Raw genomic sequence first — 22,798 nt, forward strand, 5'->3', positions numbered from 1 at the left:
GCAGAAAACTATTATTTTTATAAAATTTAATTAAATTATCAATTGCGGCTTTTAAAAATGGACTCATATTGGTAATAGGCTTAGCCTTACCCCCTCTCCCAAATTGATAATGATGTTAGAAATTTCACGATATTGGTAAACAACCTGCAGTTACATTGAAAAGCATGTAAAATATGTTTTATAATTTGTTTAACAGTCTACATGTATGTTGTGTTATATAGGATGCCCAGGAAGGCAAATACGTGAGAACAACATGAAAACAATAGGGTAGACTTGTCTTTTCAACATATGGTATTCATCCTGTCACTACACCATTTATTAATTTCAAAATTTCTCCGTTGCCTTAGAGTAAGCATTCATTATGAACAGGAAGAATTCGGGTACTCAAAGATGTTCCTCAAGTCATCTTTATAACTGCTAATAAACAAGTGTGTCCGCTTTTAAATCTTTTAAAGAAATCACTTGATCAAAATTTTTGTATGTACAGCAGTGACCTATAAGTTTAGAAAAACAAAGTCACATAAGTGAATGTTGAAATACACACAGACACATTTTATGTATGTTTGTATATACTGTATACAATGTGTATATGTGTATTTTGCTACATAATTACATTTAGTATATTATGATCATGGTGAAATTGCAAACATGTTACATTCATAATAATTAGAAAAATTTCTTTCTAGAAGATATCTTTGAGACCATGCAACTTTTTCCTGAGACCAGACCCAGTTTATTAAGAAAGAATTCAAACATTACAAATATACTAATGTTCCTTATGTTTACTTGCCTGTTCAGCATAAGTTGCTCAGCTGTGTTCAGTTTCTGATAATTCTAAAACCTAATTAATTTGCACTAATGAAGGGACTGTCCTTTATAAATTAACAAATTTAATATACCAAATTACTATAGGAAAATATGTTGCTTAAATAAACATCATGAAGATTGCAGGATTTAATGCTTTTTTAAAAGTCTGTAAGTGTAATATAAAATTACTTTCAATTTACTTTTAACAAAAGGCTGTTTTCCAAATCTATAAATTCTACCCATAGCACACATAAAAATGCTTGCTGAGTGGTTTTAATTAAAAAGATTAACTTTCTTACTAGCAAGATTATGTTTAAAATGAAGACTCCTTTGGTGTAGAAGTATAGGTTAACTTTTGAGCTTGTATTTCCTCCAGGATTAATTCAGAAGATTTGTATTTGAAACTATAATCATTAAAGATATTTTAAGATCTCCAAGATAAATACCTAATTTTAGGAAGAGGGGTTATTTTAAGTTGTCTCTGTGTAGCTGCGTCTCTGTGTAGAGGTTACAGTAGTAACCTCCTGTTCTGGTATTTTTATGTAACATTCAATTTAAAAATGAAACATTATGGTCAACCTTTCCTCTAATCTGAGGTATTTTTTGTCGGAGATAGAAAAGTTCTGATTTTTTTTTTTTTTTTTTTTTGGAAGGTCACAGTGGACAGCTACTCAATTTGTCAAAAATAAATTTGAAAAGAGTCTTGATATCCGAGTTGGGATTGGGGGTGCTCTAGTTGTGCACCTTGAGTTTACAACTTCATCTGGTTGTAATGTCATTGATGAATCCTGAAGGACAAGAGAAGGAAGCATCTCTCTTAGTGTGGGTCCTTTGTTTGGAAACATGGCCCTTCTAGATATTTCTAGAGAAGGACACACACTTTGAATCTCTAATATAGTTTCTCTAAGATTACATTTTCTCAAAGAAGAACAATTTCATTTTCTGCAGCCCAAATCGAGAAAGCTTGTTGGAGCTGCTTCAGAAACAGATATCTTCATATTACCAATTCGGAATATCTTGTTTCTCGTCTGATGCTTGAGAAAATCCTGAGAAAATGATGTACCCCTACATACTAATTCCTTTCACTTAGCCCCATTTTTAGTGGATATAAGAGCCAGGGTAGGCAACTTTGATGTATTGAAACCAATCTTACTCCTTGAATAGTTTGCCCTCTTAATCTGTGATTAGAGAGGATCATCCACCCTAAATTTGCAGCAGAAAGACACATTTGGTCTTACTAAAGGTATATTGCTAATCACTTATTCTTAAACATTGCTACTGAGTCTCACATGACTGTTTTCCTTTCAATTCCACAAAATCTTTTGTCCCTAGAGAAACTTCAGAGGTTGAAGAAATATTGCCACTTAAATTGATTCCACTTACCTACTGGACTAGTCCAATCTTGGAAACCCTAAATGGCCATATCTGTATTTAAAGATGATTATATTAGGAATAAATTTTCTACTCCATGATTAACAGAATATTAATTTAAACATAAAATTGTATATGACCTGCTTAGGATTCTCAGTTAGATCTCATAATTTTTTGTATAGTAGATAGTATCACAGTAGATTCAACTTATCTTTTGTCCCAGTTAGAAAATGTGAACTACCATTAAGTCATTTGGCAAGACTTATGACACAATGAAACTTGAATGATATTCATCATTGCATCTCTACATCTTTCCAGGCCTCATAAAACTGTGCCTTGCTAAAAGTGTTAGATTCTGCCAAACTGAAGCCCTTTTCACAAGAACTGAATGTGGAATTAGACAATGTAACTACCCTGTATTCCATCATAAAGGCAGCAAGAAAACAAGGTCAAAGTTTGAATAAGACTATCACAATCTTAATGATAATGATGTATCCAGAAGTATACAGGTTGGATTCATCCTTCATTTCTTTGGGGTGGGAACTGCATACTTACTGCCTGGGTAGCTGATATCTATCATATGATAAGGCACCTGTCTTCATTCTCACTGGCAATTTTAAATAGAGTTCAGTGCCAGAATTTGATGTTTTTCACCAATCCTAATTAGAAACTTGGCTTACTTTTACTTTTGAACAAAAATGTACTTGTTAAAGATCGTAACTTAAAAATTCTTACTATAGCTGGGTGATCTGATAGCTTTGACATTCTTAGTTCCCCTATTTTGACTTTTCTTCCTGAGAAGCCTATTGCCTCTTTGACATAAATTCTTCCTCACTGACCCAAGTGGGGGCAGTGAATGCTTACTAATTATTCTAGTGCAGCTGATTTTATGCTCTTTGCCTAAGAAAGGAGAACTATCAATTTGGACTGTCTTTCTGCATTTCTCACTCTCTGTATGGTTAAAGCCTGGACTTTTCTCACTCCCTTGCAATACTTCCTTCCTTTATACTTACTTTTAGTTTGAAGGCAGGCTGTGGTACCTGCTCCCAGCCTCCTGCTTATATATCATAATGCCCTATCACCTTTTTTTTTCAGAGATCATCACTGGCATGCCAGCCTCAACTGAAGGAGCATATATGTCTTCAGGTAAGGAAAATAAGCCTGGCACATTTTACTAACCAGAATGACAACCATAACTGCTGGCTGCTCCTTCTACTAATCAGAACCCCTTCTGCATCCAAACCTCTCAGCCGCTCTTGTTTTCTGCTTCAATGTTTTTCTCAACCTTGTTCTGTCTTTTTGAATTTTACTTAAGGGAGGATGGTTCTTGCTGCATCTTCAAACTTAGGCCTGAGAAACATACATGAGTGAAAGAAATCTACATCTAGATGCAACTTAATGACATTAAGCAAATAAAGGAGATATCTGAGTTACAAGCTCAGTTTTTATGTCTTTCCAGGTGCTTCTCTTAGCTGCCTTCTACTCTTTCACCCCTCAGAGTGTATTCCTGGATAATTTATCAACATCTGATCTGTGACCTTTGGGTTTGTAATGATCAGTTGTGGATCGCTAAACTTAAAAAAAAAAAAAAAAAAAAAAAAAAAAAAAAAAAAAGACTTACAGCCTGACATTTAAAAATGCTGTTGTCTTTTGTTTTTGTTGGTTTCTTACTTGCCTATAATATTTGCCGATAGCATTCATAGTCTGGGCAGATAATTAGCAACTTAGAACCCAACTCTAGCAATGCATATATAACCATAATTCATTGATTTCTTCACAAGCTATGCATTTAATCAATCCTCTATGTATTTCATTTTTTAAACGTTTTCTTATTCTTTGTAATTCTATAATTAATAGAACCTTAGAACATTTAAAAATTAATCTTTATTTGGAAGAAAATTTTTGAAGACCCGAGATTGGAAATTCATCCCAGAGGTACAATGGTAATTTGGTTTTGCCTGGTGCCTTTTCTTTTACAAAAATTCTTACATTTCATTTGATAATCACAATAAACTTGTGAAACAAGACATCATTTTTCCTCATTTTACAGATGAGAAAACTGAAGCATTAGAAATGTTAAGTCATATATCTCAGGAAGTAGAAGAGAAGGTACTTCAAGTTCAGTATTCTTTTTGTTACTTCACATTTAATATTTTAGCTTCATTGAGTTTTTCATTATGGCTGGTACCTTGTTGAAACTGTAGAATGACCTATAATCAACATGCCTTTTTCCATCTTACCTTCATTGGTTTCCTCTTCCCTTCAAAACCATTGTTTAAAACCATGAAAGCTAAACATCTCTGTATCCTAGACTATTTTAGCTATAGTTAGGGCATATTCATGTGTCATTACTAAGATATAAGTGTATGTGTATTGTGGAATGGTATCATCCTGGAGTCTAAGAGGTTGTTACTCTTCTGAGAGAAGGAAGGAAGGAAAAAAGAGGGAAAGAGAGAGAAAAAAAAGAAATCAAATATTCTGAATTTCTTCACCTTTCATCTACACATTTCTGTAATATAGGGATTTCATTATATGTGACTCCAGTACATGCCATTAGGAAAAAAGAGCTTTTACATTTATATGGAACTTGTCTTGGGAAATTGACTATAACTATTATTTCTTAATATGTGACTTAAATCTTGTTAACTTTCTGGCTGTTGACTTTCAATCCTTCTTTGATACTCAGACTTCTTTATTTCTTACTAATGAAAACCCATCCGTTCCATGCTTTTTTCTGCATGAGTCATATTTTTCATTCTCTCTGTACTTAACTACTGTTTTTTCTTCTTTTATCTTTGCTACCTAAGAAAATCTTGCTACTAGATATCCCCAACTATTGTATGATTTATTTAATTAGCATGGTTTATTTGATTCTAATGTAATAACTCTATTGCTCTAGCAGACTTTGCATGGACTTCAGCACTTTCTGGTCAGGATATTTATGCAGATCCAGGTTGCCTGGAAATACTCTCAATCTTGTTTGTTTATTTATTTGGCATGCATGAAAGTTGGCTTTCACTCTCTTGGAATCCGGGGGCCGTTCCCTTTGGTTTCATGTTTTCTAAAAATCAAGACCACACCTAAAAGAAAGTATTTTCTATCTCACCCTGTGGTGTGGATCTCCTCAGAGTAGTCTGTCTTGGGAGTTCAGATAATGCTTGGTGTGTGGGATATTCTTACAGATGGATTGACTCCATTTTCATCCCTTTTAAAAGTCTTCGGGTCTAGACTATGGAAATATTCCTTTGTGATCTTTGAGTATTGCATATATCTTCTGACTTATAAATGCTTCAGCTTCTCTGTTGCACTGTGTTCTAGGATTCTTTTACTAGGTGATACCCAAGCCTGGCAAATTTCTAATTTAAGAGTCCAAGCAGCATGACTCAATAAAACCTCATTCCACTTTTATGTTTTATAGAGTCTCCCATTAGAATATCAGTATCAACAGAAGGAGCAAATACTTCTTCATGTAAGTATACTTAAATATTCTGTTCACTGGTTTTTAACCCAAGACACTATCTGCTTTGGAAGGTCACGTTCACGTCTATCCTCTGCACCTATTAAGGGTCAGAGTATTGAGTTTGGCAACAGTTGGTATTTGCTATTTGGAGTAGAAATGGCCTCCTAATATGCTCAAGGACAACTAGACATCTTGTCCTCCCAGTATACATAAGAATATTAAAATATACCACAAATGTATTAGTTTTAGGGTAATCTGGTGACTTTGAATATTGAAAAATAATTGCAGAGTTCTGAGGCTTAATTCCTGGCAAGCAATAGAGCACATTGTGTGTCTTTTCAGCTTGTCTGGATGCCTTCAGCAACTGCCTGAGGCATGATACCCAGCTGTTTGGAGCCTCTGTTCCAAAACTTCTTCGTTCTAATATAAAGTCAGCTGTGATGGAGTAAGAAAACTATATATAGATGCCCTTAATTCGAATTTGATAGCAAGTAACTAATTATGAAAATGTTTGAAAGCAAGTCCCTAGGTAAGATCTCAGATTAGTTTTCATTCGTTTAATGTGAAATGGGCTTTGTGCTTGTGGACTTCTATAACTGTTAGATTGACTGGGATTTTGTGCTATGTCAGGGGAACTTAAAGATATTAGCAAGGACTATCATAAAGAATTTTTGATACTTATAATTTGAGAATATCATTGTATTAAATTCTGATACTCCACAGGGGAGTTTATCAAACCTTGAAAATTAAACTTATAACTGCAGTCTTTCTCTTCCTTATTTTAGCTCCTTATTTAAAGCATTTTTCAGTTTGATAAGCTCTTCAATAAATAGATGTTCCTAGTTATTCTATTTCAATCTGGGGAGTGTGTTGAAGAAACAGTTTCCTTTTGCTCTCAGCAGGGTAGGAAAACTCATGAAAAGAAAGTGTGTCCTTTTGGCAATTTAAGTTGTTTTGTCAATCTGTTTAAATAAATCCTGTTTGATGTTACAGCCTTTCCCTCCAGGTTGGTGGTACTAGAACTGTAACTATATGGTATAAAATTATATTTTATTGTGTGAAGTATGGTGTTTTGTCTGTATTTTAACTACATAAAGCTTCATTTAGCTGAATTGATGGCAATAGCCTAGTGAGATCAAACAGGAAATGAAATGCTAGAAAGGGCTAAATTAGTTTCCTACGTGTTCCAAGGGCTCTCATCATATCCTCCAAAATGATCATTTCTGCTGGTGAATTTGTGCTATTTGTTTTATAATTCTACTTATAAAAAGATTAGTGTAATTATATGGATTTTATATAGCTAGCATTAAGGAATCATATTGAGCTTTTTTAAAAGTGTTTATTCTACAGAAGCAAATACTAGGTTTTTCTGTTTTGGCATTTTGTCTGGAAATAGTTTCTCTCCTGTGCAATTCATTGAATAAAGTTATTGAAACTCTCATAATTGGAACCCTTCATGCTATCTTCAGTGGGACCATAGATACTATCCTTAAGCATATCTGAGCAGTTTGGGAATGTAAAAAAATACTTCTTTTGGTTTTCCTGAGCTTTGGGGAACTGAAATGAATCTCTCAGTTTACGTTTCTATTCATTGCGTTATCATTGAGAGAGAAATAATTATGAAATCTGACTCTGTTCCCTAACTCTCAGCAGAATTAGTTTTTGATATTTGGCAATGGTTTAACACTAAGAAGGGAAGCTTTGTGTACCATGATATTAAAATATTTCAATGTGCCGTTTCCACACATCAGTCACCCCAGGTCATGGTAAGTTCTCAGTAAATATGATTGAATTGATTCATGAATCCATTTTTTTTGTGGAACTTAATTTTATTAGAAGAATATAAACAATGAATATAATAAACTAATTACATGATATATTAGAAGGTGCTATGTAGTCCAAAAATGAGAAACCGTGGAGAAGGGGAGGGGATAAGGAGAGTTGAGACTTGTGATTTTTATTGGGTTGATCAAGGTAAGTCTCATTAAATTGTTGATATTTGAACAAAAAGTAGAAAGAAGTGAAGGGTTAACTTTGTAAACATCTAGAGAAACTGGCTGGGCATGGTGGCTCATGCCTGTAATCCTAGCATTTTGGGAGGCCAAGGCGGACAGATTCCTTGAGCCCAAGAGTTTGAGGCCAGTCTGGGTAACATTAGTCAGACCTCTGCTCTATAGAACATTGAAAAATCAGCTGAACTTGGTGGCATGCACCTGTAGTCCCACTTTCTTGGGAGGCCAAGGTGGGAGGATCACTTGAACTCAGGAGGTTGAGTCTGCAGTGAGCTATGATTGTGCCACTGCACGCCAGTCTGGGTGACAGAGTAAGACTCTGTTTCAAGAAAATCAAATGAACAAACAAACAAAAAACAAAGAAACATTGGAGAAACTGTATTTAGACAAAGAACAACCTGTGTAAAGGCCCTTAGGCAAGAGCATGGCTCATGTGCCCTGTAGGGGAACCATAAGGAGCCCGGTGGGGTTGGAGTAGAAGAAACAAAGGGATGAAATATAGGAGATGAGGGCCACAAACCCAGGGGCCAGAGCATGTAGTGCCTGGTAGGCCATTGTCAGGACGTTGGTATTTAGTGGAATCACCCTGGCTCCTGTATGAAGAATGACTCACTGGGAGAAAAGGTAGAATCCAGGATGCCAGTTAGGTGCCTTTTGCTGACAGCATAGTGGCCTGACCCAGGCTGGTAGCAGTAGAGGTAGCAAAAAATAGTCAGTCTGTAATAGTTTGAAAGTCAAGCCAGCAGGATTCCCTAACCAATTGAATATAAGGTATTAGAGAAAGAGAAAAGCCATAGGTGAAACAAAGGCTGCTTCTGTTTTTGCTTTTTAACTTTTGGTGTTCCATTTTATTTTCTCCTTTGGCTTTTTCATTATACTTCTTCATATTAACTATTGTTTTACTTGTTTCCTTATAAGTACAATATGCATTTTTTACTAATCCTAGTGTGTGTTTTTTTGTTTTGTTTTTTTTTTTTTGAGACGGAGTCTCGCGCTGTGTCACCCAGGCTGGAGTGCAGTGGCGCGATCTCGGCTCACTGCAAGCTCCGCCTCCCAGGTTCAGGCCATTCTCCTGCCTCAGCCTCCGAGTAGCTGGGACTACAGGCGCCCGCCACCATGCCCGGCTAGTTTTTTGTATTTTTAGTAGAGACGGGGTTTCACCATGTTAGCCAGGATGGTCTCGATCTCCTGACCTCGTGATCCGCCCGCCTCGGCCTCCCAAAGTGCTGGGATTACAGGCTTGAGCCACCGCGCCCGGCCCCTAGTGTGTTTTTTAAAATGTTAGATTCAGTGGGTACATTGGCAGATTTGTTACATTTTTTAATCTCATGAAAATATACTCTTCAATTTGAAAATATAAAGCAATCATGGCAGGAACCAGGTCCAGTCTTAGTTACAATAACGAAAATAGCATGAAGCACACAGTCCATTTCAAGGCAGCCACACGCAGAACTTGCATTGCAGGGAACAGCTGTGAGGTACAAATATCTCCATTTAGTAAAGGCTGAAGGTGAACCTTGAAGAGTCAGCAATAACAATAAGCCAGACTCAAAAATGCAAAATAGATTTTAAAAAGTCAAAGGCCTCAGAAAAGTTTGCCTGGTCAAAAATAATCAGCCTCAAAGAATAGATTTCTTTTCACTTTATTTTAGCCAGCAAGGAGAAGGTAGTAAATTCCTGTATTTGAAAGGCAAACTCTGCTTTTCTGATGTGATTGTGCCTGTACAGGCTACATTCTTTGAACTAATGACATTGGTGTTTTCTAAAGTAAATGTTGAAAAGCCTCTCTGAAGTAGTATGGATTCAGCAAACATTTTATGTATTAAACAGTTCTCTACGATTTGGAGGTCAGTGTAAAACAGGGGAGGCTTTTAGAGCAAACAGATATAGGCAGAAGAGATGGATCTGACTTCACAGCCCCCAAAGTTCTCTTTTCTCCTCTGTAATTCATGTTGGATTAGAAAAAAAATAAAAAAGAGCAGGCATGGTGGCTCATGCCTGTAATCCCAGCACTTTAAGAGGCCAGAGTGGGAGGATAGCTTGACTCCAGGAGTTCAAGACCAGTCTGGGCAACACATTGAGACCTCATCTCTACAAAAAATAAAGAAATTAGCCAGGCCTAGGGACAGCCCTGAAATCTCAGCTACTTGGGAGGCTGAGGTGGGAGGATCACTTGAGCCCAGGAGTTTGATGCTGTCCTAAGTTATGGTTGAACCTCTGCACTCCAGCCTGGGCAACAGAGTAAGACCTTGTCTCTCTTAAAATAAAAACAAACAACCAAAAACAAGAAAGAAAGAAAAAGAAAAAAAAGAAGAAAATAAAAGTCACTCACCTACCCATATACCTACTTAATGTATTATAAGCATTTTTCTCATGTCTTTAAATACCAATCAGAAATATATTTTATAGGTCACTGTAACAATAAATAAATCATTCTTGACTGGAGGTTTTTAAGAGATTTTTCATTTCCAAACACATTATCAGTTTTGCCGCCTTTCTATTTATTTTTTCCTACCACTTGTAAATATTGGTGAAATATCAAAGTTCTTAGTCCTTCCCTTTGTAAAACAGTGTTTACTAGTCAATTTTTTGAAATTGGAAACTTCCATTGTTCATTCACTAGTTTAGAGTTGTTAATTATAATTTTTAAGTTCTTTATACTAGTCTCCTAATAAAGATAAACATTATTATTTTCTTTATTTTCTTTTGTTTTTTGTAAATGAGGCATCTGTGACTAAAAACTTATAAGTAATTGCCTAAATGAGTTTTCTATTACAGGTAAGTGACAAGTTTTAGAAGAACTTGAACCTTACAAAACAGTCAATAGGACTATCTTGTTGCTCCTTTTATAGAATCAGCAGAAGTAAATTGATTGTTTAGAACAAGCCTTAATGACTTCTTCTGGAGGTGCCAGCTGCTAGTGACCCCATTTTGCAGACAATTCTGTTGAATACCATAAAAAATTGTTATACCAACCACTTTGCTGAATTAAGCACCGTCCATTCCAATTTAATACATAAATGAGGAAAACAAAATGAAACATCTAACAAATAGTAATAGGAAAGAAAATCAAGATAAATCCCTGGAAAATAGTTGAGGTGGTTATATCTGTGTCAAATATGAATAATAGCAAACATTTATTGAAGGCCTACTGTGTGCCAAGTGCTGTGCTAGATGTTTTACCTGGATGATGGCTCATGGTTATTGTAAAAACTTATTACACTGTACAGATGATGAAACTGATATATGTTGTCCAAAGTCACACAGCAGCATTTAACCCCAGATAATACAGTAGCCTGCTATGTCACATAAGGTTTTGCTGCCTCAGAGAAAAAGTCCTTACTATTGAAAGAAATGGGATTCTGTGAGAGGATTGAAAAGTAGCATTTGGCACAAAGGTTATTGGGAGTATATGTGGTGGATTAAAGTAAATGACTTGTCTGGGGCCAGTTGTACCCGTATGATCTTCATGTTACACATCAAAGCATGGAAGGTGAATGAAATGGGAAGAGCACAAATGCTGAGTGGACTCATGCTCTTAAGTCTAAATACTAATGCTGAGGACAACCGCTGTGGCTCATGCTTGTAATCCCAGCACTTTGGGAGGCCATAGTGGGAGGATTGCTTGAGCAAATTGACCATTTGAGCCCAAGAGATTGAGGTTTCAGTAAGCCATGATCTCACCACTGCACTCCAGCCTGGGCAAGAGAGGCCCTGTCTCAAAAATAATAAAACAAATAAATTCTGGTGCTGTTAATTATGGTATAATTTTAAACAAATTGTGTAACTTCCCTGAGACTCAGTTTTGTCTCTCTTCTCCTCTCCTCTCCTCTTCTCTCTTCTCCTCTCCTCTCCTCTCCTCTCCTCTCCTCTTTCCTTTTCGTTTCTTTTTTCTTCTTTTGACAGGGTTTCTCTCTGTCACCCAGGCTGGAGTGCAGCAGTGCAATCATGGCTCACTGCAACCTTGACCTCCTGGGCTCAAGCCATCTTCCTACCTCAGCCTCCCTAGTGGCTGGGACTACATGCGTGTCCCACCACACCTGAGTAATTTTTTTAGAGACAGGGTTTCGCCATGTTGCCCACACTGCTATCGAACTCCTGGGCTCAAGTGATTCACCCATCTCAGCCTACCAAAGTGTTGGAATTGCAGGCATAAGCCACCATGCCTGGCCTGATATTCAGTTTCTAGGTCTGAGGAACCCTATTTATTTTAAACATATATTGGAAAGTCTAATGTGAGAAAATGCATGTAAATCATTTAGCACAACTTTGCTTTAAGGTGGCCCCTTCATGTGTGGAAGAGAGCTAGTGTGTGGAAAAGTGACATGGCTCTAAAAAAGAAAATAAAAGTCAGAGAGTCTCTGCATCTTACTTCAACAATGTTGGAAAATGCCCTTATTGTTGGAGAAGGAATCAAGTTTATGATTTTAGTGTAAGTGATGGTGCTGACAGTTCTTTGCCAGGAAATCACTATGTCTTTTCAAAATATTATATATTCTCGGCTAAGGCTTCATTTTAAAGGAACTTATCCAGGAAGTCTTCTTTGAAATCTCTGAATGAAATGAACAATTCAGTTTTTAATTTGGCACCTAAAAAAACTAGCTGAAGGAAAAGAATGTCTTTGCAGAGACATTTCTGTCATAATGAGATAGAACAGTTTCACTTGGGAATGGCACACTAATATGTATTGATTAGATTGGACCAGATCTGGGTGGTCCGTTGCTGAAATTTAGACCCATGGCTCTTACATTCCACCCTCAGTTGTAACTGACTTACCTGCTTTTATGGTAGAAAAAACTTCTGGGAGCTTAGCTAAATGATTCTCAGCTGGAAAAAATGCCATTTCAATTTCAGATCTTTATTGGTCATAACATGTGAACCTCTCTTGCCACTGTTGGAGAGCTACTTTTAATTGAATGCAAATTGTGTTTTCAGATTTCTATAAACATGGCATTTTTCATGGGTTGGTGGCTCTGCCCACTGTGGAGAATGACAGACAAATTGTCATACATCATATAGCAATAAAATAATAATTCGAAAAGAAAATTGCCCTACTGGTATTACCTCATCTGTTTGGTTGAGTGGAGAGTTAATTACAGATTTTGGGGATACTAGAGTGACTTGGTGCAAGAGTTGGAGCTCGTATATTATAGCCATTCATATGTGCAAGCAAGTTACTGCCTTCACGATCAGTTCATTTATTCTGTACGTGAATATATCTTATTTTTCTTTTTTTTTTAACAATATTGCTTGCAAGTATAATTTGTTTCTTCACTTCTGCCTTTGCCCTTTCTAAAGTCATTCACTGTCTGTCATTGCATTCCACCAATGGAGAAGAGAATCTAAACAGTTTTGATTAAGCTTTGACCTTTTGTATTTGGTTGAAATTAACGCTTTACAGAATTATTCTTTTGGACTATAAAATACGTGTGTGTGTGTGTAAGTATGTGTATGAGATATATATATATATCATTGATACTTGTATCATACTTTACATTTTATAAGGCATATTTTCTTATTTTGAGTCATTTATTTATACAACTCATTGGCTTAGATTTTATCCCATGGATGAGGGACTTGACATTCAGAAATGTGTGACTTGTCCAAAGTCAAAGAACAAATAGGTAGTTCTAAAAAGAAGAAAATTCTACTCCTTCTCCAAACAGCACATTTTAGGGAAGAATCTGATTGGCCCTGATTGCATCATGTCTGACCCTAAAATACTGCATCCAGGGAGATTAATGACTCTAGCTGAGTAGGGGCTGGGGCACGTATCCACTGCTGTGTGTGTTGGGGTTAGTGAGGGCAGATGGGCTCAGCCCCATGGGAACCACGTGGTGTAGGATCATTACAGAGAGGAGAGTTCTGTAGCAAAAGCAGGGAAAAGTGAGCTAGACAGGAAAACAACAACACAATCATTGACAACTGATAAGCAAATGACCTTAGAAAAATCAGAAAATAGGTATTAGTAACAGAATTTTAAAGGAAAATTAAAAATAGGTGTTGTTGAAAATTGTGTTTCATTGGGCAGACAAAACTAAGCAGGATGGGCAATCTGAAGAAAATAATAAGCTGGAAGACTGAATATAATTGTAGTATCATTTTTTAAAAGACTCATTAGTACCTAGGAGCCATTATAATTACTCTTAACAGTGCCCTCTTTTTAACCCAGGAAATTCTGCCTTTTGAAAGAAAGTAGAAAAATGTGGAGAAATGAGTTACAGTTTTGAAATTAGAATGCATGGGAAACATTTTGAAATCTGTAAAATATTCTAACTTTGATGTGAAAAGTCAGAGTACTTGATATGGATCCTTTAAAAAAAAATCCATGATTAAAGAGATTTAGAAAAATTGCTAGTTTCTTTTACCAGAGTAATTGTATGTTGATTAGGGTTTGGGTGTTTTTCATTTTACAGTTTGGAAAGAAAAAGAGCATGCTTAGCCCATTCCATTTAATATTGTATAGAAAACTCACCAGGTCTTTGTCAGTTGTGAGATAACATGATTGAGGTTTTATCAGACTTGTAGACATCACCATTTAAACCTAAACAAAATAACAACTCTGGTAGTTCATCTGTGGGCGTCTTCCACTTTTCTCTGTCCCACTCTTGTTATAATGCATCTCCCATACAAGCTGCGAATACTTAATTCATTTCTCTAATAAAGGTGCTGTGTATACATAGTTCAGCTAATCATCAAAAGTGCCGGAATGGCACTTTTCATTTTATCTCTCAGTCTACCAAAGGTCAGCAAACTCTCAAAAACCAATTAATTGGGTCACTGTGGGTTCGAGCCTAGAGCTGTGCTCATTTTTATTCAAGTCCATAACTATCTCTGATTTCAGGTTGGTGTTTAGGTTGAATTTATCCATCAACGATGGACTCTTGATGTGTTCTTTGCTGAGGTATTCTAGCACTACCTCTTGAGTGAATACCAAGCTTTAAAGAGCTTTTTAAGAAATGTCAGAAGGAAAGGGCGAGAGAGAGAGAATGCCTGGCTTTGTGAAATGTTCCAGGAATTTGTATTTGTAATTATCACAAATTTAATCAGTCTTTCCTTTAAATTTTTAAAGAAATTTTGGACTATTCTCATTATTTCAATGGTAAGGAAAGCAAAATATAGATAAGGATAGGCTAAGTGACACTTGAAGTCAAATAGCAAGTAAGTGGTAAATGTAGGTGAGTTAAAATTGGATGGCCCTATTTTTGCTCTTTGATCCTTAGGTCACTGAAAACTTTTCCTCTCTCTCTCTCTCTCTCTCTTTTTTTTTTTTTTTTTTTTTTTTTTTTTTGGCGACATAATCTAGCTCTGTTGCCACGCTGGAGTGCAGTGGTGCAATCTCTGCTCACTACAACCTCCGCCTCCCGGGTTCAAGCGATTCTTCTGCCTCAGCTTCCCAAGTAGCTGGGATTACAGGTGTGTACCACCACGCCTGGCTAATTTTTTGATTTTTAGGAGAGATGGGGTTTCACCATGTTGGCCAGGCTGGTCTTGAACTCCTGACCTCAAGTGATCCACCCACCTTGGCCTCCCAAAGTGCTGGGATTATAGGTATGAGCCACTGCACTCAGCCAAAACTTTCCCTCTCTTTAATGAAAATGAATAGATAATAACCAGGGCCTACTGTATTTCAGCATGAGGCTAGGAAATGTGTATGCATATTTCTTGGGAGGTGGGAGGTGGGAGGTGTAATGGTTGGGGGAGATAAATAGGAAATAGTCCTTGGGCTGAAGGAGTTCGCAGCGAAGTCAAAAGTTTAATTGTGATTAATTGTGCATAATGACACATAATCATAATGGGAAGTAAAGTATGGTAAGAGGAAGACTTTCAAATCAAGTTTTTATTTTTTGTAATATTCCTTAAGATAGAAAAGCCATTTGTGGTTATGTAATTCAAAAGAAAATATTGGCCAGGTGTGGTGGCTCACGCCTGTAATCCCAGCACTTTGGGAGGCCAAGGCGGGCAGATCACTTGAGGTCAGGAATTTGAGACCATCCTGGCCGACATGGTGAAACCCCATCTCTACTAAAAATACAAAAATTAGCCAGGCATTGAGGCACATGTCTGTAAACCCAGCCACTTGGGAGGCTGAGGCAGGAGAAACACTTGAACCTGGGAGGTGGAGGTTGCAGTGAGCCAAGATCACACCACTACACTCTGGCCTAGGGGACAGAGTAAGACTCCATCTCAAAAAAAAAAAAAAAAAAAAAAAGAGAAAATATATTATGATTTTACTGTTTTACTGTTGTCTGTCTTCTAAAATAGCAAATTGTTGTTTCCACTTCATATTTACAGCTCATTTTACTAAGAAATCAGAATCCTGAAATTTATCTCATTTTAAAAGATGATGATATTCTCTAATTTACCATCAAGAATAAAAGATTAGTGGTGATTAAAGGTGCTGGAAATTAATTTACACTAAATAGGGTTTTGCAAGTAGTTTGGGGAACTTTTTGAAATATAACTAGAAACTTTTAGAAAAGCATGACTATAGTATGGTAAGTTGAATCATTGTTGATGAGCAGACACTTATCCTTGATACAGAGATGGATTTACAAAGACTGTGTTACATATCTGAGGAGATACTTTTGTTTAGACCGTCTGGAAATGTGTGTATATGAAAAGGTTGCAATTTTATTTTTTTAAATAGAGACAAGGTCTTCCTATGTTGCCCAGGCTGGTTTCAAACATTCTGGGCTCAAGTACTGCTCCCACCTCAAAGTGCTGGGATTATAGACGTGAGCCATCATACCCAGCTTGCAATTTCCTAAACTTGTCTTATTCATTAAGTAAGACTTGTTTTGTTTCTTACTTTTTATTGTTTAAAGACTTGAATTGATCCAAAGAAAGGAGAAGTGATCAATTTTAAAAAGGATGCCTAGTTATAATCAAGGAATCTAGTAGATTAATCTGTTAAAATTATAAAACCAAAATTTTTCCTTTATGATCACTCCTCTCTCAATTTTCTTAAAATTCATGTATTAAGAGCAGTGACTAACTGACAAGAAACTTCTGTGTCATTTGATAAAGATTTCAACTACAAATGGGAATTAAGATATATTTAAAAATAAAATTCTACATGACAAAATATTTAAAATGTTAGTTTTAATGTTCTACACAAATATTGTCCTACATTTTAACCTAGAAATCTACATATTGAATCAGCCTATAAAAATCCATTTCTTTCACAAATAATGTAGCTTTGAGAACAGGTTTTTTTTTTTTTTTTTTTTTTTTTCCCCAACAATTCTCAGTCTACAAAGCTATAAAAAGGAAGTTGCTATTGCTGCATTTTTTTTAAGCTGTAAAATCGAATATGCCCCAGCTCTGATGAAATGTACCAGGAGGAACCTGCCTTGTCAAACATGATATTTTTATGATGAAATGTGATACAAAGAGGCATAGCCTTACATATATCTGAGAGAAAATTATTTAAGTGGCCATAATAGATTTTTCACAAATTTTGTACATTTCTCTTACTTGATCCAGATGCATGTTTTTCCTCTGTTGTTCTCATACCAGCTTCTTAATTTCACCTCCCTAATGTTCCACAGCATAAATGCATCTTTGTTCAGACTTTCTCCAAGTTATCTGTGAGAAAATAAACTATACAAAGGGTCCCTGGGTGTGTTTTAGGAAATATAGATTATGGGGGTGGGAGAATTACCTTGTAATTACCTCGTAAAAAAAAGAAAAATGGAAAGTAACATGCACTACATGTGTACACACAGAAGCAAGTATAATAAAACTTTCTGCCTTTTTTTTTTTTTTTTTTTTGATATGGAGTCTCACTCTGTCACCCAGGCTGGAGTGCAGTGGCATGATCTTGGCTCACTGCAACCTCCGCCTACCCGATTCAAGCGATTCTCCTGCCTCAGCCTCCTGAGTAGCTGGGATTATAGTTGTGCACCACCACACCTGGCTAATATTTTGTATTTTTGTTAGATACGGTGTTTCACCATGTTGGCCAGGCTGGTCTCAAACTCCTGATCTCAAGTGATCCACTCGCCTTGTCCTCCCAAAGTGCTGGTACTACAGGCGTGAACCACCACGCCCAGCCCCTGCTTATTTTTTAAGGTTTCTAGAACATTGGCTGTGATCTTTTGGGTAAATAGTGCACTGAGGAATTAGTCTAATAAAAGCTTCTGGTGGAGAAGGTCTTCATGAAGAATAGAGTTGGCTCTAGTCTCAATTTTCAAAATGTCATAACTCTTCTCCTTCCTTTTTATTTGAAGTGCAGACCTGGGTATATTTTATTAAAATAATGGTCTGAAATTATAACAAATGTTCTTTGTCCAATCAAGGAGTGAAATCAAACCCCTTATTATTTTGTAGTTATACTCAGATGTTAGACTATCTTCTACTCCACAGCAGTTCACTTTAGGTGGTCCCATAGCTCTTTCTTGAACCGTAGTCTTGCCACTTCTTATCCATATTAATGTGCACATCAGTTCCCACACCAGAATGTAAAATACTAGAGGGAAGAATTTTGGTTGATTTGTATTTCTATTCCCATAACTTAATACTATGCCAGTTCTCAGAAAGTATTTACTAAATGGATGTCAACATCAACAGTGAGTTAATGAATTTTTTGTTGGATTATCTTTTTTTTAAGTTGTACACATATACAATGAAAAGTAAACTGCCTTCACCTTAAATCATGGACACAGATATTTAAGTATTTTAAAATCAAAGTTTTAAAAAACTAATATTGGCTTAAAGAATATTTATTAGAGAACCTGTAACATTTTGAGAAGCATTCACATTCTACATATGTATATTTTAAATTTATTTCTGGTTTTTACATCTGGAATATTTGTTTTTCATTTCATCATAAATACTTGTTTTCATGGTGATTTATAAAAATCTGTTTCTCCTTTGATAGGATTATTGCAAATTATTCCAGAATCTACTTATTAACTGGTCGCTGTTCCTCTCTGTAGTGCTGAAGAGGCACTTGCTTGGGAACAAGAGAAGCGCCACAATAGTGTCAATACCGTGGATTTTTCATTTACTCTTAATAGTAATAATAGACAACAATAATATATTTTAGTAAGCATCTACTATGTGTCAGATGCTTTCATCTGAGAATGGATATTGTTAGTTCAATTATTTAGATGGGGAGACTGATACTCAAGACAATTCAATATTTGTCAAGTAGTGGTAGAAGCAGGATTCAACCCCAAACTTTCTGACTCTTCATCCTGTGTTCTTTTCACCCACAGATGGTAGAGGTTGAAGGCTCAGAAGAACACTTCTTGAGCTCAGAAAACTCTTCTTGTGACCTCTATCCTGCTAGTCTAAAGGGCAAATAATCATTGCAGTTACTTTCAGAAATGGTCTTTTTTTCCCTAATGAGATGACCAAATCTGATCTATGAACCCAGTTTCCTAAGCAAGATACGGAAATAGACACACCAATTTAGTATGATAAAAGGCATTAAAAGTAGAACAATTTTAAGTACAAAGTTATATTTATTTGGTACTTGGATAATTAAAAAGAATGCCACAATCTTCATCCCGTCTACCTCCCCAGTGCACACACATTTGGGATGAGGAGATAATGATGAGAATGACATTGTAGATAAAAGGTATATGCAGTAAACATCTGAAATGCTTAGGTTATTCAAAGAAAAGAATAAACACACTATGTGGTATGTAGCCTCAGCTACTTCATGTTTGAAACTGATGGTAACATTCAGATGAGTTTTGAGAAGCAGACTATAACCATAGCTTTTAGTTTAAATTTCAGATTGATATGGAAAGTTATTTGTTTTAACAATCCCTATGTTAAGTTTTCTTTTTTCTGTGTTTCAGTTGACTTATTTTGTCAGATTTTAGGGTTTTTTTTTCTTCAGGCAAGATGGCATTCTCATCCCCTGCTGTTGTTAACATTTAAAGCGTGCAGCCTCTTGTGCTGTGGTGTAAATTCCAAGTGACTGACGATGATTAAACAGAAAATGAAACTTGAATGGCACTATCTCAAAATCTACTTAAAGCCACAACAGGTATCTGTCTGTAGCAGTATATCAGTTGGAACATACGAAGAATAAGAAATTGTGGGTTTTTGTGTCTGGGTTTTTATTTTTCTTTGAAATCAAAGAAGAAAAATACTGATTTTTCCTGGATCACTAAAACAGTGGTATGGATTTCTAAACAGGGCGGACCATACAAACACACAATTAATTATACCTGAACTTGAAATCTCATACTGTGCACTTTACCTCTTTTATAACAGTTGTAATTTCTCATTTATGTACAGATACTGTAGTAACTTTAAAAAAAATGTGTAACTGTAATTAAAAAGCAAGTACTCAAGAAAGATAAGACACAAAGAATTAATTGAGATTACAGCTCTTCTTTCTGTATTGACTGCAAAAGCTTGGTGATCTCCTGAATTGTGCTTCAACAGTGATCTTCAAGACTCCTTCCAACCCCCAAGGCTCTCCTTTTTTAACATTTGTTATTACTTAGCTATTTTATTTGGCAGAGATCCCTTCTATCTCATCTTCTAATGCACTGGCAATGGTCCTACTGCCAATAGCTTAGAGCCTACTGCTGCTGGGGTAAGCGACACAGCCGAACTTTCTAGCCTCTGCATCCTTATAAATAATGCATCTGGTTTCCTGTAACTACATGAACTCTTAGACTTTAGTAGGCATTTCTTTGTTAGTCAGGGTAAAAGAGTTGGGAGATGAACAGTTGTGGAAATAGTTGTAGGCAGTTATTATCACTGATTAGAACCTGAGTCCATGACATATGCATTAATCACTGGGTTAATGCTAATGGAATGCTTATGGTATTTATAGTAGATATAAACAAGATATAGAAAAAGGATATCTTTCCTGACCAAACTGCATGCTTAATTCAACATGGAAAGTTCTGGTGAGGTTAATCTAGGACCTTTGAGACTCTGTTGCTCATAATTGGACCTGATTTACTACTCATTTAAAAAATCTCTTTTAATTTGCACAGAATTCACTGTATTTTGGGGGGTGGACATACTTGTTCTTAAGAACAATAGAAACAAGATCTTTGTTTAACATAATATCTAGTGCTCCATGTGGCTTAGTGGTATAACAAATTATTGAATTTGTAATGAAAAAGGTAAATGCTGTGGTAATAAGTTAATAGAAAAGTAAATAATGCATATTTATACTTTTAACTTCAAAGTGTTTGTAAACTTGTGGCATTAAAAATTAATGTTTTATTTTTGAGCATCAGAGGAAATAGTATTTAAACACGAGAAACCGATTTTTAAAGTGAAAATCATTTTAGCAACTTTTAAAATGTAACTTCAAGCCATGTTAATATAAAATAAATGAGTTCCATCCAAATATACACTCTTTTCTTCACTGGACATGCCTTAATTGGACATGTCACACAATGACAATGTTCAGTGTTAGATTATACTGTAAGGATACAAAGTTCAAATTGATTTAGATGTTGATGAGAAACTTGTTGCTCTACAGCCTTGTATATTTTCATCAGAATTAACTGAAAGAAGAGAAAATTGTTTCTAATATGATACAGGATGTTCATCCTGATCATTTTATTATTGATTTCTTTAGTTACCATCAGTTCATCTCTGAGCAGCTCATTCATTTAGAAAGATGATAGCTTGTAAGTTTAATTCTAAAACTCATTCTCATACTTGTTAGCATTTGACATGCCAGTGATTTCGCAGAGCTAGGTTGTCATCAAGACTAATGCTTAGTCAAAATGTTTAACACTTATTTCTTTGATTCCTGTAGAACTTCCTTATTAATTAATCTAGGGTCTATAAGCAACAAATTTTTAAATCAGATATATATCTATATGCATGTAATTCATTTTTTCCTCTTTGATTTTCAACTACCTTTTTATGCTGATATTTTAGAATTTCTATGAAATTAACACATTTCCTTAGCAATTCAGGAAATCTGACTAACTGTACTTTAAAATTGTGCTTTCGTATCACCAGTAAATAAGAAAGTTTCAATTCATCAAAAAGATAATAATAAACTGTATTAATGCTTTCTTTTATTTATTTATTTTAATCCATCTACCAAAACAATCATGCCACCAGCTTTAAAAAATGCAATCATTAAATTATTATGACAGCCTAGTCTGCTTTTGTGGCTGTTTTGTTTTGATGGTTACCGAGAATGGAAACAGATAGATTATGTTTTTCTGCTTGTAATTGTCCAGTACCTCCAAAGACCTCTTGCCTGGGCATGATCCCTTCTGGAATTGAATTCTGCATTCTTCTTCTATCACTAATCAAACAAAACACTATCAGAAGAAAACATTTCCATAACTGGATCCGGAGTGAAGGAAAATTTCAGATACTTAGACATGCATATACAATAACCAGTGTTTCCTGACAGGCTCATTAAAAAAGAATTACTCCACTATGTGTCAACTGCACAAATAGAATCCATTATAAGACTATGGACTCTTACTTCTGAAGTCTGCGTTTTGTGCCCACCTAAGATTAGGAAAACTAAGTCTTCCACTAGAATTTAAATATCACAGAAGCAGAAACTATTGCAGTCTCTTTCCCCAGTGCCTGCCTTCCTCTTCCTCTCAGTCTTAGGTAGGGCCTGGTACATATGAGGCACTTGCTTAAAAAAATAATTGAAGGAATGAATGAAGTTGCTTAAGGATGGGAGAAGTAGTCTGTAGGTGAGTAGATGCTCACCTGTACTCCCAGTACTTTGGGAGGCTGAGGCAGGAGGACCTCTTGAGGCCAGGAGTTCAAGACTAGCCTGGGCAACATTGTGAGATCCCATCTTTACAAAGAAATTTTAAAAACTAGCCAGGTGTTGTGATGTGTACCTGTAGTCCCAGCCAATTGGGAGGCTGAAACAGTAGGATCACTTGAGCCCAGCAGTCTGAGGCTGAGCAAGATACTTACTTGAAAAAAAAAAATAAAAAGTTACACAAAGCAGCAGAGACAAGATCAACCTAGAATGTCTATGGAAAAACTCTGAAAAAGCACACATTTTTTAAAATAAATGGGAACTCTATGGCAGAGGAAGCAGTAACTACTGACCTGATCTTCCCTTTTCATTTTGAGTAATTTCTAATTTTCTGTAATTGTATGGTGCTTTCAAATACTGATTAAAACTCCTAAAAAATTGAAAGAGAGAAATCACACTTTTATT

General features: G+C 35.8%; 1 protein-coding gene across 13 annotated transcripts in view; it reads left to right on the forward strand.

Annotated features, from left to right (window-relative positions):
• The window catches only part of NRG1 (neuregulin 1), a 1,129,346-nt gene that overhangs the window by 970,894 nt on the left and 135,654 nt on the right, over window positions 1-22,798 (forward strand). For 7 of the 13 annotated variants that reach the window (XM_025394177.1, XM_025394170.1, XM_025394174.1 and 4 more), the window contains exons 4-5: window positions 3,274-3,324; window positions 5,597-5,647. The exons of 3 other annotated variants lie outside the window; for them this stretch is intronic. In XM_025394177.1, the coding sequence (XP_025249962.1) occupies window positions 3,274-3,324; window positions 5,597-5,647 (102 nt within the window). The remainder of the gene's footprint in view (window positions 1-3,273; window positions 3,325-5,596; window positions 5,648-22,798) is intronic. 3 more of the 13 variants (XM_025394184.1, XM_025394178.1, XM_025394188.1) reach the window with 1 other exon arrangement.

This window comes from Theropithecus gelada, chromosome 8 (genome assembly GCF_003255815.1).
Source record: "Theropithecus gelada isolate Dixy chromosome 8, Tgel_1.0, whole genome shotgun sequence".
Lineage (NCBI taxonomy): Eukaryota > Metazoa > Chordata > Mammalia > Primates > Cercopithecidae > Theropithecus > Theropithecus gelada.